This window comes from Mastomys coucha, unplaced genomic scaffold (genome assembly GCF_008632895.1).
Source record: "Mastomys coucha isolate ucsf_1 unplaced genomic scaffold, UCSF_Mcou_1 pScaffold5, whole genome shotgun sequence".
Classification (NCBI taxonomy): Eukaryota; Metazoa; Chordata; class Mammalia; order Rodentia; family Muridae; genus Mastomys; species Mastomys coucha.
In genome coordinates this window covers 94539292-94555116 of record NW_022196911.1, presented here as the reverse complement: position 1 = coordinate 94555116, position 15825 = coordinate 94539292, and the positions used below count along the sequence as shown (strand labels likewise).

General features: G+C 43.2%; 1 protein-coding gene across 4 annotated transcripts; it reads right to left on the bottom strand.

Annotated features, from left to right (window-relative positions):
* Nucleotides 1–5277: 5277 nt before the first annotated feature.
* On the bottom strand, nucleotides 5278–13881 carry Zpbp2 (zona pellucida binding protein 2). 4 transcript variants are annotated; one of them, XM_031353212.1, is made up of 8 exons: nucleotides 13784–13881; nucleotides 13431–13496; nucleotides 12345–12470; nucleotides 10971–11132; nucleotides 10228–10446; nucleotides 9045–9127; nucleotides 6251–6431; nucleotides 5278–5730 (listed from the first exon to the last, which is right to left on the bottom strand). In XM_031353212.1, the coding sequence occupies exons 3-8, from the start codon at nucleotides 12421–12423 to the stop codon at nucleotides 5636–5638; spliced, it is 819 nt and encodes a 272-aa protein (XP_031209072.1). In that variant the 5' UTR covers nucleotides 12424–12470; nucleotides 13431–13496; nucleotides 13784–13881; the 3' UTR covers nucleotides 5278–5635. The 4 variants fall into 4 exon arrangements, with proteins under 4 accessions (XP_031209072.1, XP_031209069.1, XP_031209071.1 ...); XM_031353209.1 differs by having other exon boundaries at nucleotides 13620–13872; XM_031353211.1 differs by having other exon boundaries at nucleotides 13711–13872.
* Nucleotides 13882–15825: the final 1944 nt, after the last annotated feature.

Here is a 15825-nt window from a genome sequence, read left to right as displayed (position 1 = left end):
ACTGAACTTAATTATTGACTGATTTACTATTCAACATACCTTTTATATTTTGCTGTATTATTTTTAAATGGGTTATTTTAGATTAGGGTCTTCTGGGTGGTGGAATGTGATTCAGTCAACCACAGAGAAACAATTTCAAAGCTCAGAACAAACAGTGAGGGCTAGAGAGATGGCTCAGTGGTTAAGAGCACTGGATGCTCTTCCAGAGGTCCTGAGTTCAATTCCCACCACCCACAAAGTGACTCATAAGTTTATCTGTAATGGCATCCGATGCCCTCTTCTGGTGTGTCTGAAAACAGCTGCAGTGTATGTACATAAATAAATCTTAAAAAACAAAAACAAAAACAGTGAGCTGGGAGTTGGGGAGCTGAAAATTGACCTCTGGATAGACTCAGTTGCTTTAATTCATTATAGCTATCAAAGTGGGTGGGGTTGCAGACCTGGCATTGAGGCAGATACCTGTAACCCCAGGACTTGGGAGGTAGAGGAAAGAGGCTTAGGAAATCAAAGTTTTCCTTAGCTACAAGTCTGAGGCTAGCTTGATTTCTATGAGACTATGAGCCAAAAGATCAAATAAGAGCATCATGAAACACAACGTAAAGACTGCTCAGGAGATGTCTGTGTAGGTGAAGTGTTAGCCAACCATGTAAGAGGATCCAAGCCTGGTACCCTGGACGATGGAGGCTGGGGAGATGGCTTAGTAGTTAGGAGCATTTGTTGCTCTTGAAGAGGACCAGAGTTTGGTTCCCAGACCCATGTTGACTGACTCATGACTGTCTGAGAGCCCACTTCCAGAGAGAAGCCAAAGCATGCCCTCTCCTGGCCTCTGGAGCATCCATACCGACGTGTGTGCTCCCACATAAAGACAAAACAAAGTAAATGAACACATATAAATATATAGCTGTGTGTGGTAGCATGTGCTTGTAATCTCAGGGCCAGAGAAATGGTCAACCAGTCTAGCTGAATTGGCAAACCCCAGGTCCTAGTGAGAAGATGTGGTTTCAAATACAACACAACACAACACAACACCACACCACACAACACAACCAATCCAAGAGAGGTAGCCAGAATGATATGAAAGGCTGACTTCTGGTATCCATAAGCATGCATATGTGCATCAGAAGGTACACGAACAAACACCCTCACCACACACACCCTCTCACATGCACTCAGATACATGCACACACAAACTCCAGGAAAGGAGATGCAAGGGCAGTGTGAGTCTGTGCCTTTTCATAAGTTTATCATTTAACGGTGGTGGTGGTGGGTGGGGGACAAGCTAGCAAGCTTCGATCAGTGCTGGAGAGGTATTATAGACCATATTACATCTTACATTTGAGACAGTCTCGCTCTGTAGCCAGGCTGGCCTGCCACTCACTAGATAGCTCAGGTTGGCCTCAGCCTCATTGCTGTGCTGTCCTGGAGCCTGGGTCTCCTCAGTGTTGGGGTCACAGGGCAGCTGCGGAGCCCAGTCACATCCCTTAGTACAATCCCTTCATCTTACAAACAACGAAGCTTTAGACTATAAATGGCAGGGCTGGAGAGATGGCTCAGTTGTAAAGAGCACTGACTGCTCTTCTGAAGGTCCTGAGTTCAAATCCCACAACCACATAGTGGCTCACAACCATCTGTAATGAGATATGACGCCCTCTTCTGGTGTGTTTGAAAACAGCTACAGTGTACTTACATATAATAAATAAATAAATACATCTTTGAAAAATAATATAAATGGCAGCACATTGTAAGGATGCTTGATAAAATTAGCGGCTAGGAGGGAGTCTTAAGGGAAAAAGTGTGGTACTAATTACATCTACTTTAAATAAAGGGGTTGTTGAAGCTCTAATTTTATAATCCCAGCGACCAGGGGGCTGAGGCAGAAGTGTAATGAGTTCAATGCCAGCCTGGGCTAAGAGTGAGCTGGTGTCTCCAAAACACAAAAGGAAGGGAGAGAGGGAAGGAGGGACGGAGGGAGGAAAGGAGAGAGCAAGGGAGGGAGGTAAAAAGGGAGGGAAGGAGGGAGGGCTTTCTATATATGAGGAATCAATGTAGTTTGTCCAGTAGGCAAAAATGAGTTTGGTAAGAGGAAAGGACTCAAGTTGAGATTTTTAGATCTTTCTATCTCTTACTCACACACACACACACACACACACACACACACACACACACACCAGGTCTCACACATACAGGCTGTCCTTGAACTCCTCTCTCAGGGCTGGGATGACAGATGTACCACAAAGCCTGGCTGTGGAGTGGTTGTAAATCTACTCCTATCTGTCTGTCAACATGGAAATGACAGCCACTAGAGCCAGTGCAAGGCTCTCAATAGCAGGCTTTGGAATTTGACCCTTTATGGCTTCACTCTCAGCGGCTGCTCTGTAGTCGCTGCTCTGCTTTTTAACTTTCGTCTGGTTCTAGGAACTGAATCTAAAGCTTGGTGCATAAAAGGCTGGCAGCAGCATTCTGTCAGTGAGCTACGTTCCTGGCTCACTGCGTTCCTGCTTTCCTTAGAAGGCGTTTTAGGCATTTCTTTCCTAATTGCCTCCCCAAGAAATTTTAATACAAAGCGACTCTGGATTATGCACAAGGCAAAGGAGTATACGTCTAATGATCAGCTAGGTAGTTATCACGAATACTGCTGGTTAGTAGCTGTTGTGTTTTGTCAACCTCACTTTACAAACTGTAAGGCAGTAGATGTCACAACTCAACCAAGATTGACTTCTTCTGCTTGGTACTGAGAAAGTCGGGGCCGATTTGAAACCCTGTATGCACCTCTTCAACAGCCTTTCTTCAGTGACTCGAAAATAATGCCTAGAAACGAAAGAAGGAAAAGTACCTCCATCCCTGAGCTAAACTAAGTGGCAACTCCATAAGCTCAGGAGCAGAGAACCTTAACCAATGGAGGATTTGTTTTTTTACAGCGTCAGGTATGTCTCCGTGGTTGAGTACTTGCTAGTATATGTGAGGCCTTGGGCTCTATCCTAGCTTGCCAAACAAAACCACTATGCCCCAAAACAAATCAGGCCAAACAAACAAAAAAACCAACAGTGAAGCAAAACAAGCCTCTGAATTTCCAAAACCCATAATGCTATTGTGTTTTGGGAAAGGTAAAGTGTTAAGAGAAAATTTTATACACAATGACCAGAAAGGATTTATTCAAATACACATTTGAAAATTCTTTGGGGCTGGCGAGATGGCTCAGCGGGTAAGAGCACTGACTGCTCTTCCAAAGGTCCTGAGTTCGGATCCCAGAAACCACATGGTGGCTCACAACCACCTGTAATGAGATATGACGCCCTCTTCTGGTGCCTCTAAAGACAGCTACAGTGAATTACACCGGAGGGAGCGGGCCGGAGTGAGCGGGCCAGCAGAGGTCCTGAGTTCAACAGCAGGCACACACATGATGATTCATGGCCATCTGTACAGCTACAGTGTACTCATACACATAAAATAAATAAAATAAATCTTCAAAAAAAAAATAAAGAGAGAAAATTCTTTTTAGGTGATAGTCTCACTCCATAGCACAGACTGTCCTGGAACTCACTGTCTTGAACTTATGATAATTTCTGAATTAATAAAATCCATCACATTAACAGGTTAATGGAAAATCATACGATCATGTCAATAAGTGCGAGATTACTAACATATTACTGGAGAATACTATTCAAATTAGACTGGTACCCATGAATCAAGACACCGTGGTACACCGACTCATGGACGGTGAGGCAAGGGTTCATTGATATTAAAACTCTGCTCCGTGAGACAGTGGGGAGGGGATGAAGCACAAACCCCAGGAAGAGTGAACATCTCTGTAGAGATGTCTAAAATTCTGGACCAGAACATACCAAGAACTCCCAGATCTCAAAGAAAGACAGACAAGCCAATTAAAAATGGCAAAAAGTCTGGACAGCACAGAACAACTAAGGAGCACAAACAGAGCCAGTGACCACAGAAAATGCTAAGCATCAGATGGCTAGAGGGATTTGGATAAAAACAAAAAGAAACTCCGTTCCTTCTATTAGAGTGGTCAGCCCTCACCCCCAAATCCACAGCACTGAAAGCTGTGAGAGGGCTGGTGAGATGGCTCAGCAGGGAAGAGCACTGACTGCTCTTCGGAAGGTCATGAGTTCAAATCCCAGCAACCACATGGTGGCTCACAACCACCCGTAATGAGATCTGATGCCCTCTTCTGGGGTGTCTGAAGACAGTTACACTGTACTTACATATAATAAATAAATAAAAAAAAAAAAAAAAAAAAAAAAAAAAAAAAAAAAAAAAAAAAAAGAAAGCTGTGAGAAGGAACAAGACCATGCGACGGTAAGCTACTTTGGTTGGCACTCTGTTCGTCTCTTACAAAACTAGACAGTCACCACCTTCGCCAGCAACCATGCTTCTCAGTATTACCCCGACCTTGCTGAGAACTCTGTCCACACAGACTTGCACACTCACATTCATGGCAGCTTTATTTACCCCCTGGGATATTCCTCAGCAGTAAAAGTAAGCTGTGACGTCATGAAAAGACACAAAGGAACCCAATATGCATAGTGATGAGTTAAGAGAAGCCAGTCTGAAGAGTCCATGCATTGTATAATCCCAACACCACAGCAGTTAGGAAAAGACCAGAGGATGATGAGTTGCCAGAGACTCGGGATGGAGGGAGGGGCGGAGAAGTGCGCTGGGTTTTCAAGATGGTGATACTATGTTCAAATGGTGAATACATCAGTACGCATTTGTCCAAACCTGTAACATGAGGAATGAAATCTTAATGTGAACCATGTACCAGAGTAAAATTAGTAGGGGATGTGTGTGTGTGTGTGTGTGTGTGTGTGTAAAACAAGTGCACATGCAGGAGTATAAGTGACTGCAGACCTTCTGCTTCATTCTCTGTAAATCCAAGCCTATACTAAAACACGACTCTATTGTTAGAAATTAAAAGCAAAGGGACTAAAGTTAACACCTTTAGTTATAATTTCCAAAGTACTATAGTTATTGGAGAAATGGCTCAGTGGTTAAGAACACTGGTTGTTCTCCCAGAGGACCTGGGTTCAATTCCCAACTCCCATATAATGATTCACAACCTTCTCTAACTCCAGTTCTGAAGGTACCAAGCACGCATGTGGTGCACAGATATATATACTGGCAAAATAACCACACATATAAAATAAATCTAAGAGACAAATTTAAAAAGGTACTTCATATATATTATTTATATATATTTATATTTATGTATATATATGTCTTATGTATATGTCTTGATAGAAGCCATTTCAAACAAATTAATATATGGAAAATAGAAAATGTTTTATTATATTATACTTCGCTACTCTTTTTGACCTTAATATCAGGTACAAAGCATGTTTCAGTTTATAGAAAACAGAACATATTCATTTAAAGCATCCACTGACACATGAACTTCCACTCATACAGCGGAGGTACTGAGTTAAATATGCCTTCTCAGAAACTACTTTTCGTTCCACGCCAGCTACTTTCTGCTGTTGTTTCCGGCCCGTGCACTTCCAAAGCTTTGCTTTTGCTGATCTTACTTTCGGGAGGCATCTATGATGCTCTCTGACGGGAGCAGATCTTTGCCCCCACCTTCAGAGGCAAACAGCCACGCTTTCACCTCTGCTCTTGAAGTTTATGAGCAAGATTTAGCTCCATAGATATGGACAGAAACACAGATCTGACAGGTGACATCCACATCTGGACTGAACGTTCCAGGACTACAGACCACTGCAAGGGAAACGCAGGCTGTCAGTCACTATAGTTTACAGACACCTTGTATCAACAATACAAAGGTGCCTTCAATGTTACACCATTTCTACACAGGCTACCCACACCTGTTTAGCCAATTAAGCAGTAAAGATTACCTCAAAGGTTGGAATGTGATAATCTTAAAAACAGGAGAGTTAGACTATTGTATTTTCCTTTCTGTCAGCATTTGCAAGACCTCCTCCATGCCTCCCTTGTAAGTGCCTGTCTGCATTCTATCCTCTGCTCCCTAGCTCTGTTCCCCAGGCAGGACCACTCTGTTCTCCTGCGGAGAACAGCATCATAGGTCAGAACACTGTGGAAATACACTCTTGTAGTACAAGAGTGAACAATGCGAAGAATATACATTCAGATGATTATATGTAGAAATTTGGCCTTTCAAGTTTTTTACTTCTCTTTTCTGTGGAAGAAACCAGGAAAAGATTCATCTCGACAATCTCTGGAAGATGCGGACAGTTAGGTGTGTGTATTTCATAATTACCACAGCAGCTAGCACAGTTACTGTGCAGATCTTCATTTTTCCCGAAACCCGGTCGACAATTGTCTATCCGTGTCACTTGAAAACTGTGGTCCACAAAATGCATAGCTGGGATAGTTCTGTTAAAGTTATGGTTTAGGATGTATGCTTGGCTCCGAAAAAATTCTTCTATCCGATCTCTTGCCTAAGATTTAGATATACCAGAGAAAATTATAATTACTAAATTCAATAATCAAAATCCTTCTCATGAATCACAGGCCATAAAGCACAGCAGAAATATTTTCTTGCTCATTAGGGCAAGATGCATTAGATGGAATCCTGAAAAACCTATGTTAAAGCTTAATATTAGTACCTTTGACTTTGCTAATTATTGTTAATTTATACATGGAGTGGCTAAGGAAAACAGTTATAAAAACTTGTTGGGGGGTGGGTGGGCTGGAGAGAGGGCTCAGTGGTTAAGAGCACTGACTGCTCTTCCAAAGGTCTTGAGTTCAAATCCCAGCAACAACACGGTGGCTCACAACTATCCGCAGTGGGGTCAGATGTCCATACTGTGTGCTCGTATACATAAAATAATTAAAACAACTTTCTTTGGGGGGATGGATGGCTCAGTTGGCCAAATACTTTCTTTGCTTGTAATCTTAGTGCTGGGGAGGTGGAAACGGAAGGAGTCCTGGAGCTTTGCTGGTCAGAATGTCAAGTTTAATTAGGCAGAGACTCTGTCCCCAAGGAGGACATGGTGTTCCTGAGACTGACATCTGAAGTTGCACTGCAGCCTCAACACAGCTCCAGGTACCTGCATACACACAAGCATGCGCACACACATGGATCAAAGCTAGCTTTGAATTGTTTGCCTTTTTCATAGACTAAACATGATCTTTAATTCTCCCTAGTTATTAAAAAGGAAAAAAAAAAAAAGGACCAAGAAAACCAACAAAACCTTCAAATCAGAAAAAGAGACAAGGTGCTGGAGAGGTGGTTCAGCTGTAAAGAGCACTAGCTCCTCCTCCAGAGGACCCAGGTTGAACTCCCAGCACCCATCTGGCAGTTCCCAACTGTCTGTAACTCCAGTTCCAGGGGGTCGAGCATATGTCCTATTCTGTCCTCCTCCGGCACTAGGCATGCATACAGCACACGGACACACATACAGGCAAAATCTCATACACAGAGTACACAAATGAAAAATTAAAGAGAGCCTAGTAAAATAGAAATCAAGGCTTTAATCAGCATTACAAACTGACTATGTGAATCTGGCTTTGGGACAAGCTATAATAATGACTAAGCCTAACCAAATACTTCTTATAAACTGCACAAAACATTTCAGGCACAGACTCGGGAACAAGAGAGGAGAGAACAGGCAGGCATCTTTCTGACTGAGCCCCTCAGCCTCTGGAGTCTGTGGCAGGAGAACAACCACCACATTTCCTATAGAGGTAACTTTGGAAGAACCACGCATTTAACCTGTGGTAGCTTGATTGTGAAGTTTTTCTTCAGGCCATTGCTTAACCATTTAGAAAATGAAGCCCGGTAGTGGCAGCTCACACCTTTGATCCCAGCGCTCTGAAGGCAGAGGACAGCCTGCTCTACAGAGCTAGTTCTAGGACAGAGCCACACAGAGAAGTCCTGTGTAAAACCCCCAAAATAAAACTAACTAACTAACTAACTAACTAACTAACTAACTAACTAACTGACCAGGGATCCACCTTTCTGCTATAAATGAAACACATAGTACGAGCCTGGGAGCTATCTAATATTCCAGAGGTATTATTACCAAAAACCACATATGGACATAGCAACAATTTCCATTCAAAAGGCTGAAGCGGGCTGGTGAGATGGCTCAGGCAGTGTAGGTGCGTGCTCCCGAGCCTGATGACCAGAATTCCATCCTGACATCCACATACTGGAAGGAGAAAAATGAATCCTGAAGTTTGTCAAGGAATTTATCTCTCCGTGTTTTAACTATTTCTCCATAACAAAAACGTTTTGGGGCTGTCAAAGATGGTTCAGTAGTAAAGGCATCTGCCGAGAAACCTGATGACTGGATTTGACTCCTGGGACCCACACAGAGGAAGGCGAGAGAGCCAATTCCTGCCAGCAGTGTTCAAATGTTCACCTGTGTGCTATAGCATGTAAGTGTGATGCACACACACAAAAACATAATTTAAAAAAATGTAGTAGAGGGGCTGGAGAGATGGCTCAGCGGGTAAGAGCACTGGCTGCTCTTCCGAAGGTCCTGAGTTCGGATCCCAGCAACCACATGGTGGCTCACAACCACCTGTAATGAGAACCAATGCCATGTCCTCTTCTGCTGTGTCTGAAGACAGCTACAATGCATTACATAGGAGCGAGTGGGGCCAGAGCAAGCGGGACTGGAGCAAGCAGAAGTCCTGATTTCAATTCCCAGCAGCCACGTGATGGCTCATGTGATGGCTCATGGCCATCTGTATAGCTACAGTGTACTCATACACATAAAATAAATAAATAAATCTTTCAAACAAAAAAAAAGTAGAAGAAATAAATTTAAATTGTTCCTTAAGAAAAACTAGAATAGTATTATTATTTTGAGTGTGTGTGTGTGTGTGTGTGTGTGTGTATACATATGTAGGTACATGCACACCATGGTTTGCATGTGAGGTCAGAATTTTTCTTTTCTTTTGAGATATGTTTCCATGTAGCCCAGGCTGGCCTCAAACTCACTGTGTAGCTAAAGATGACCTTGGACTGCTATTAGTAAGATAAAAGTATTAACCAAAGCTTTGTGGGTCCCCAGTGCGCTCCCCTCCCTATGGGAGCTTACCTTGAGGATGTTATGATTGGTGACATCTTCGCAGTCGGCAGAGTGGTTGCACATACTTTTCCAGCCTGCTGCAAAAGGATTCACTGGAGAGGAAAACATGACAGGTACACACCCACTTCTAAACAGTACCAGACCCTTCAGTAAAGCCCCGAACACTTTGGGCATACACCCGTTTAACCCAGCTACCTGATCAGAATAGTAAAGCTAGGCATACAGTTTAAATAGTGCATGCAATGTGTCTTTACTCCATCTGGGGACTCACTGAAGTAATTACAAGGCTTGAAAATAGAAATATAGTGTCTCTGGTTACTCCCTCGTTAATTCCTCAAAAAAGAAACCATAAAACATCATTCCTAAAGTTCTATAAGAAACTGTAAGTAGAAACTTAGCTGCATGGTTAAAAGTTATGCCAATAAAATGATACTGACTTTAAGTAAAAAACAACATATTGTGTTTGAAGGCAGGCTGACTTTGAAACCATAACCAGGCAATAGCATATATTAGTGCTTAGCAAACACTTCAAATTTATTGTGGGGCAGTGGGGTCCAGTAGAGCGGCCACCTGAGAACCCCAGAGACCCACTGAGCAAAGTAAATTTCTTCACAAGGGACGATAGGAGTTCAGTGATAGCTCCTGAGACGGATGGCTCAGATTTCAGCCCAACCCCCTGCAAGAGATGTGTCCTCTATCAAGCAGACAATACCTCAAGCTCCCAGCATTCTAGCTGGACCTTACACCCAGTCATCTGACCACAAGCCAGACATGCCACACCCCATACAATAAAAGGGGCAGTTTGCCCCCTCCTCTCTCTCTTACTCTTCCCCTCTTACTCTTACTCTCTCTCTTACTCTTCCCCTCTTACTCTCTCCTCTCTGCTTTGTTCTCTTCTCTTGCCTTCTCCTTTCTCTCTCTCTCCTTCTTCTCTTTCCCTTCCCTTTACTTAACCAGCATATTCTATCCTTCCTACAATAAAATAACTCATTTATACATTGCCTCCTTTTTAACTAAGGCGCCATGCAGCAACAGGTCAGCACTGGGAAGAGAGAGACTGGGGCCTCAGCAGCAGGCCCCTGCCTATGGAACAACAGCAGGAGACATATCATGTTTACATGGTGATTCATTTTATAATCTATTATGTTTTTTTAATTAAAGCCATAAAATTAACGTTGTAAAATTGTTTCACCTTGAAAGGCTATGAATAGCTCATACACGAAGTCCCCCTCTGGAATTTTAACAAAATGGCACTTGTATGATGGCTCTATGATATGGCACAGCAAATCAGAGATTAGGTTATTCAGTACTTTCTTCAGCACTCTAAAGAGCAGGTCATTGTATCTTCCTACACAAGATTTTGTGGTAAAACGCACAGCCATGTGATAAGAATAATCAGGTTCCCGGTATGCTTCAGAGAAAGATGAGAATAAAAACAGTTGTGTCTTGCATTAATTTCTGCTGTTTTTTTTTCTCCAAAAACATGTAACATTCAACAGCATTAATCTTGCAAATTAGTTTTGAAATTGTACTTATCTAGTAAAACATTCCATTGGTCTGTTTACACAATACATATAACTAATAATTTTAATGAAAAAAAAAAGCCAAGAAAACCCATCATTGTCATTAGATGTCTATCTACTTAGGAGAAATGGCTACAGTGTAGTAGCAGTTAATAGTGTCAAAAAGCCACTGGAGCTCAAGAGATGGCCCAGGAGTTAGGAGCTGTGATTCCCAGCCTCCCTCATCAGAGGGCTCACACCTGCTCCTAACTCAAGGGCATCAGACGCCCTCTGCTGGCTGCTGCTGGCACCTACACGCACATCCACATAAACAGACACATAATAAAATAAATCTTAAAATGTAAGGATGTTTTTGTGGCACCAGAAAGACGGCTCATATACTTATATTATTTTTATATAAATATATTATTACCAAAGATCAGAAAGTCATATTTCTTCTTTATTGTAGTTTCTTCTTGGGTTTCTGCTTTGATAGTCTTATACGAAAGAGTACATGAGTAACGTCCAGATAACGACTCCACAAAATCCTTCAGTATCAGTTCTCCTGTGTTTGTTATATTTATTTGGCTATTCCCTGATCAGAAAGAGGAAATCACTTGGTTATTCAACAGATAACTTAGACATTATTCAGTAGACTCAGGGCTATAAATATACATGCAAAAATTCAAAATTAATAGACTATTTGAACTTTGGGAACCCAATAAAATTTTTTTTTAAAGACATGGTCTCACTGCATAGCCCTGACTAGCCTAGAACTTGCTATGTAGATCAGGCTGGCCTTGATCTCACAGAGATCTGCCTGCCTCTGCCTTTTGAGTGCTGGAATTAACGGCATGAGGCACCATGCCCAACAGCCCAAGGGGGAAAAACCTAATTGTCATACTACTCTATGAAAGAGTTGCATGAGCCAGGTACACTTGTGAAATATATGTTGATTTTCTTTATTTCTTGGCATCTAGTTTTGACTGATTTATACCAGTAATTCAGTAAATTATATATCTATACATATTTATGTGTTTATATAAATTTATATTTTATATTTAGACACATACACACATACAAATAATGTTGATATCCCAAGGTACTATTCTAACATAAAAATTACATATTGACTATCCCATTATTACTGGTGTTTTATGGGTAAACTTCAGTGCTTAGGAAAAATTTTAAGTAAGGCACAAAAATAACTGCCTCAGGGTAGCCAGACAGCACAGAGAAAATCTGCTTGAAAGGGAGACTGGATTCAGTCCCAAGCACTGGGAAACAAAAGTAACAAAAAGCTGTCTATTTGGTTAGCCCAGGCCACTTTCAAACCTGTAATCCTCTTGCCTCAACCTTTCAAGCCTCATGCTCACATGGCCCATGCGGTCTTTTGCATCCGCTTCAGCCTTTGCATAGGAAGAACTTAAGCCACGGGCCAAGAGAAATTATAATCTGTCCAAGTGTTGAGAAAACTTAATTGCAGTTAAAATTAAATGTATTGTGGATGGAGGGATTGCCCAGTGTTTAAGAGTACTTGTTGCTCTTGCAGAGGATCTGGGTTCAATTCCCAGCACCAACAAGGTGGTTTACAACCAGTAGTAATTCCAGTTCCATGGGATAAGATAACCTCTTCTGACAGCTGAGGGCATGGGGCAAGCATGTGGTGCACATACACACATGCAGCAAAACACTCACATAGAGAAAAACAAAATACACTTAATAGAATTTTAAAATTAAATTTGTTCTTTTCAATAATGGCAGTGCTTTTTAAAAAACACCATTAAAATATATTTAAATTATTTACCTTTTAATATGTTTTCATTTGGCCCAATCCATAAGTAAGTGGGGTCCACTGTTTCTTTACTAGCACGATCAATATCCATACAGTTAAGGACAGGGCTAGTCTGATGGAGCTTTACATATATTTTTACTGTGACAAAATAAAATTCTGCATAATTACATTATATAGCAAAATAAAGACACACACTCCTAGACAATGATACCAGTTAGTTCTTTCTGGATTTCAGTACTTAAAAAGTCTTCAGAACATGTTGGATGCTAGTTGTCATTTAGAATGAAGTCCTTTTTGCTTCCCCGTAGTAAGCCTTTAAACTGTAGTTTGTCAGTAATGTTTTTCTCTATTTTGTGGCAGTCTAGAAAAATGTAGATTAAGTTCCTTTTAATGAACACATTAATAATTAGCTCCAATAAGGACCTTTTGAAGGGATCATGGAATTAATGTTCACAGGATGTTAACTTGACTGACAAACTATTTCAAAACTGAAAACGTAAGCTTCCTGTTGTCCCGTTCGGTGCTTACTAGAAAGGTGTACTGCAGTCATCTACAGTGACTCAATTGGATAGTACATGGTTTCACAGGATATTTTTTAAGGCCTAATCATTGCCAGGATCGGAATCTATAAAGCCTATTTTACAGTTTGGCAGTGTAGTGGTGGTGTTGGGAAGGGAAAGGCCTTAACTGTGGAGATGTTCTAAACGGAATGCAATGTTATTTCAAAATTGAACCACTACGTTTTCCTGAATGCAGGAAAACTAGAGAGAGTAACACTGGAGCTGAAGTTTGATGCATGAATAGGGCTGGTTAATACAAGAGGGAGAGAAGAGCCTTCTAAGAGGGACATCCACCCCGCCAAGTACCTTCACCCATTACAAAGCAGAAGTATTTGAAAGAGAGACGTGGTATCAGAGCAGTAGATCTGTGGTGAATACTGGAAAACAAGACTAGCTTTGAGAGCAGTGGTGCAAACTTCCCGAAAACTGCAGAGCACAGACGCCCTCCTGCCTAGCTTCCTTTTCCCTACTTGAAGAACCTAAGTGGGTGCATCCCCAGCTCTTGGGACAGGCTTGCGTGAGAGGAGACACGTATTACCTGGGTGTCCTACCGAGCCGTAAACAAAGCCTTTGATATTGAATAAGGAAGAACGTTGCGATCCAACTGCGGAGGAAAGAAAACCTCTGGCTCTTTAGTGTTTGGAGGACACACGGTTCAGGGAAGGGCAAGGTGGGGCGGGAGGCGAAGAAGGCGGGGCGGGGAAGGAGCCTGCAGGCCAAGCCCCACCTCTTGCGAGAGACCAGAGCACCGCGGAGAATAGGGCCCACGCAAGCATCACGGCTCAGGCACTAGCGGAGATGGCTGGGCGCCCTCCTACCTCAGGCCAGGCCCAACGCCTCCCCATCGCTCCTCCACAGAGAGAAGCAAACCGCCGAGGGCATTTCCCCTACCGGTCTCAGGCTACCACGGGGGCGGCTGTGCCCGAGAGCCCCTTCGTGTTCCGGCTTGGCGCGAGGGGCGGGGCAAGCGCTGGTAGATGGAGGGCCCCGCCCCCCGGCGCACGCGCAGTTGCGGAGCGCTGCCAACTCCGAGTTTTTCGCACCTCTACCCCGCGCGGTGTTCCAGCCCTCTAGCTCTCTAGTCGCCCTGGTGGTGTGAAGAGTAAAGGCAACGAACTCAAGACTTCCGGGGACCTCCTCAGACTAGAGGCTAAAGGAACTGATGAGAGAACAGAGTGGGTCCTAAGGACGATGTGGGTGGCGCCGAGCAGCCCCAGGAGGCGGTAGTTTGGCGATCTGAAGAAGGGAGAACTTTGTGAGAATTTCCTAAAAGCGAGGGCTCATCTCGGGAACACCCTCTTCTGACACTGGATCTGTCAAAACGTCACATCCAGTTTTTACTTAATTGCATTCTTCTGGCACACAAAGCCCAGACCTCGAAGAGCCTTCGGTGCTTCAGAAGGGTGCCCTCAGACCTTCCCACGTGGAGGAAGGTTAAACCTTTATTTTTCAGCTTAGAGTGTGAGATGATGTAAGGGACAACCCCTCATGCAAATGTACTCGGAAGTAACTTTGCTTTAGGAACCGGGCCCCATCGAAAGGCGAGAGCATATGATCTTTTCCTCAGCTGATGTGAGATAAGTCACTCTCAGGGAGTTCCAAAATAGTCTTTCAAACTTCTTCTGGATCCCGTGCTGGGGACCAAACCCAGGACCTTCACTAATTGAATCGTTAACACCATCATGCGTGGCCCCATCTTAACTACTAGTTTAGGCGACCTGAGAGGCCTGAGGCGTTGTTTATCTCTTAGCAGTAAAACACCACTCTCAGTAGTGGTTTTGAGTAGGTTGGTTAGGGAAAGAGCCCAAGGTTCAGATAGGGTGCAGAATGGTTATTTGGGGTGAGATCAGGAGTTTTCAGTTTTATTTCCTTTGAGCCGAGTCAGTATTTGGACTGTCTCAGATGGTCCAGGAGCAACCTCTGTCAGTAATTTCATTTTTAGTCACTTAATTTTATCTATATAGCACAAGCATGAAATGGGATCCAATGACTCAGATCCAGCCCATGTCAGTTACTACGTCTAGACTCATGGGTTAGCCTCAACTGTTAAAAAATGTGGATGGCTGTTTTGCTTGTGTTTCTGTCTGTCTGTGCACTACAGGCATGCACTGCCCACAGAGGTCAGAAGAGGGTGTTGGCTCTGGGACTGGAGTTGAAAATAGGTTGTGAGCAGCTATTTGAATGCTGGGAATCAAATGTGCGTCCTTTAGAAGAGCAGCCAGTACTCATAACCACTGAGACACTTCATTTCAGATTTAATCAAAACATTTTCCAAATGTACAAAGTATTACCAACTTCTCAGTTATTGCACATGATTCTCATAAACTTACGTGTTAAATTTTAACTCCTGTGATAAGAGTGTTAGAATAGTAGGGCTGGAGAGAGAGCTCAGTGGTTGAGAGTTTATCGGCTTTTGCAGAGGGCTCTGGTTACAGGACCCAGCTGGGTAGCTTACAACTCTATTTTAACCCAGTTCCAGGTGATCCAGCGCCCTCTTCTGGAATCCGTGGATGCCTGCATTCACATGTACATATCCCCTCCATCCCTCCCATATATACATAGTTAAAAATAAAACCTTTAGCTGGGTAGTGGTAGCACATACCTTGAATCCCAGCACTCAGAAAGCAGAGGCAGAGAGGCAGAGAAGCAGAGAGGCAGAGAAGCAGAGGCAGAGGCAGAGGCAGAGGCAGAGGCAGAGGCAGAGGCAGAGGCAGAGGCAGAGGCAGAGGCAGAGGCAGAGGCAGAGGCAGAGGCAGAGGCAGAGGCAGAGGCAGGCAGATCTCTGAGTTTTAGGCCAGCCTGATCCACAGAGAGAATTCCAGGACATCCAGGGATAAATAGAGAAACCCTGTCTCAAAACAAACAAACAAAAATAAAAGAAATGGCCGGGCAGTGGTGGTGCACGCCTTTAATCCCAGCACTTGGGAGGCAGA

What these genes read in the sequence shown, in the direction of transcription:
- Zpbp2 (XM_031353209.1), bottom strand. Translation starts at nt 13,668, where the DNA reads ATGCTTGCGTGGGCCCTATTCTCCGCGGTGCTCTGGTCTCTCGCAAGA. An exon ending in GCTCTGGTCTCTCGCAAGAG is followed by an intron (nt 13,497 to 13,619) that starts GTGGGGCTTGGC and finishes TTTCCTCCGCAG; the next exon opens with TTGGATCGCAACGTTCTTCC. An exon ending in ATATGACTTTCTGATCTTTG is followed by an intron (nt 10,447 to 10,970) that starts GTAATAATATAT and finishes CTTTCTCTGAAG; the next exon opens with CATACCGGGAACCTGATTAT.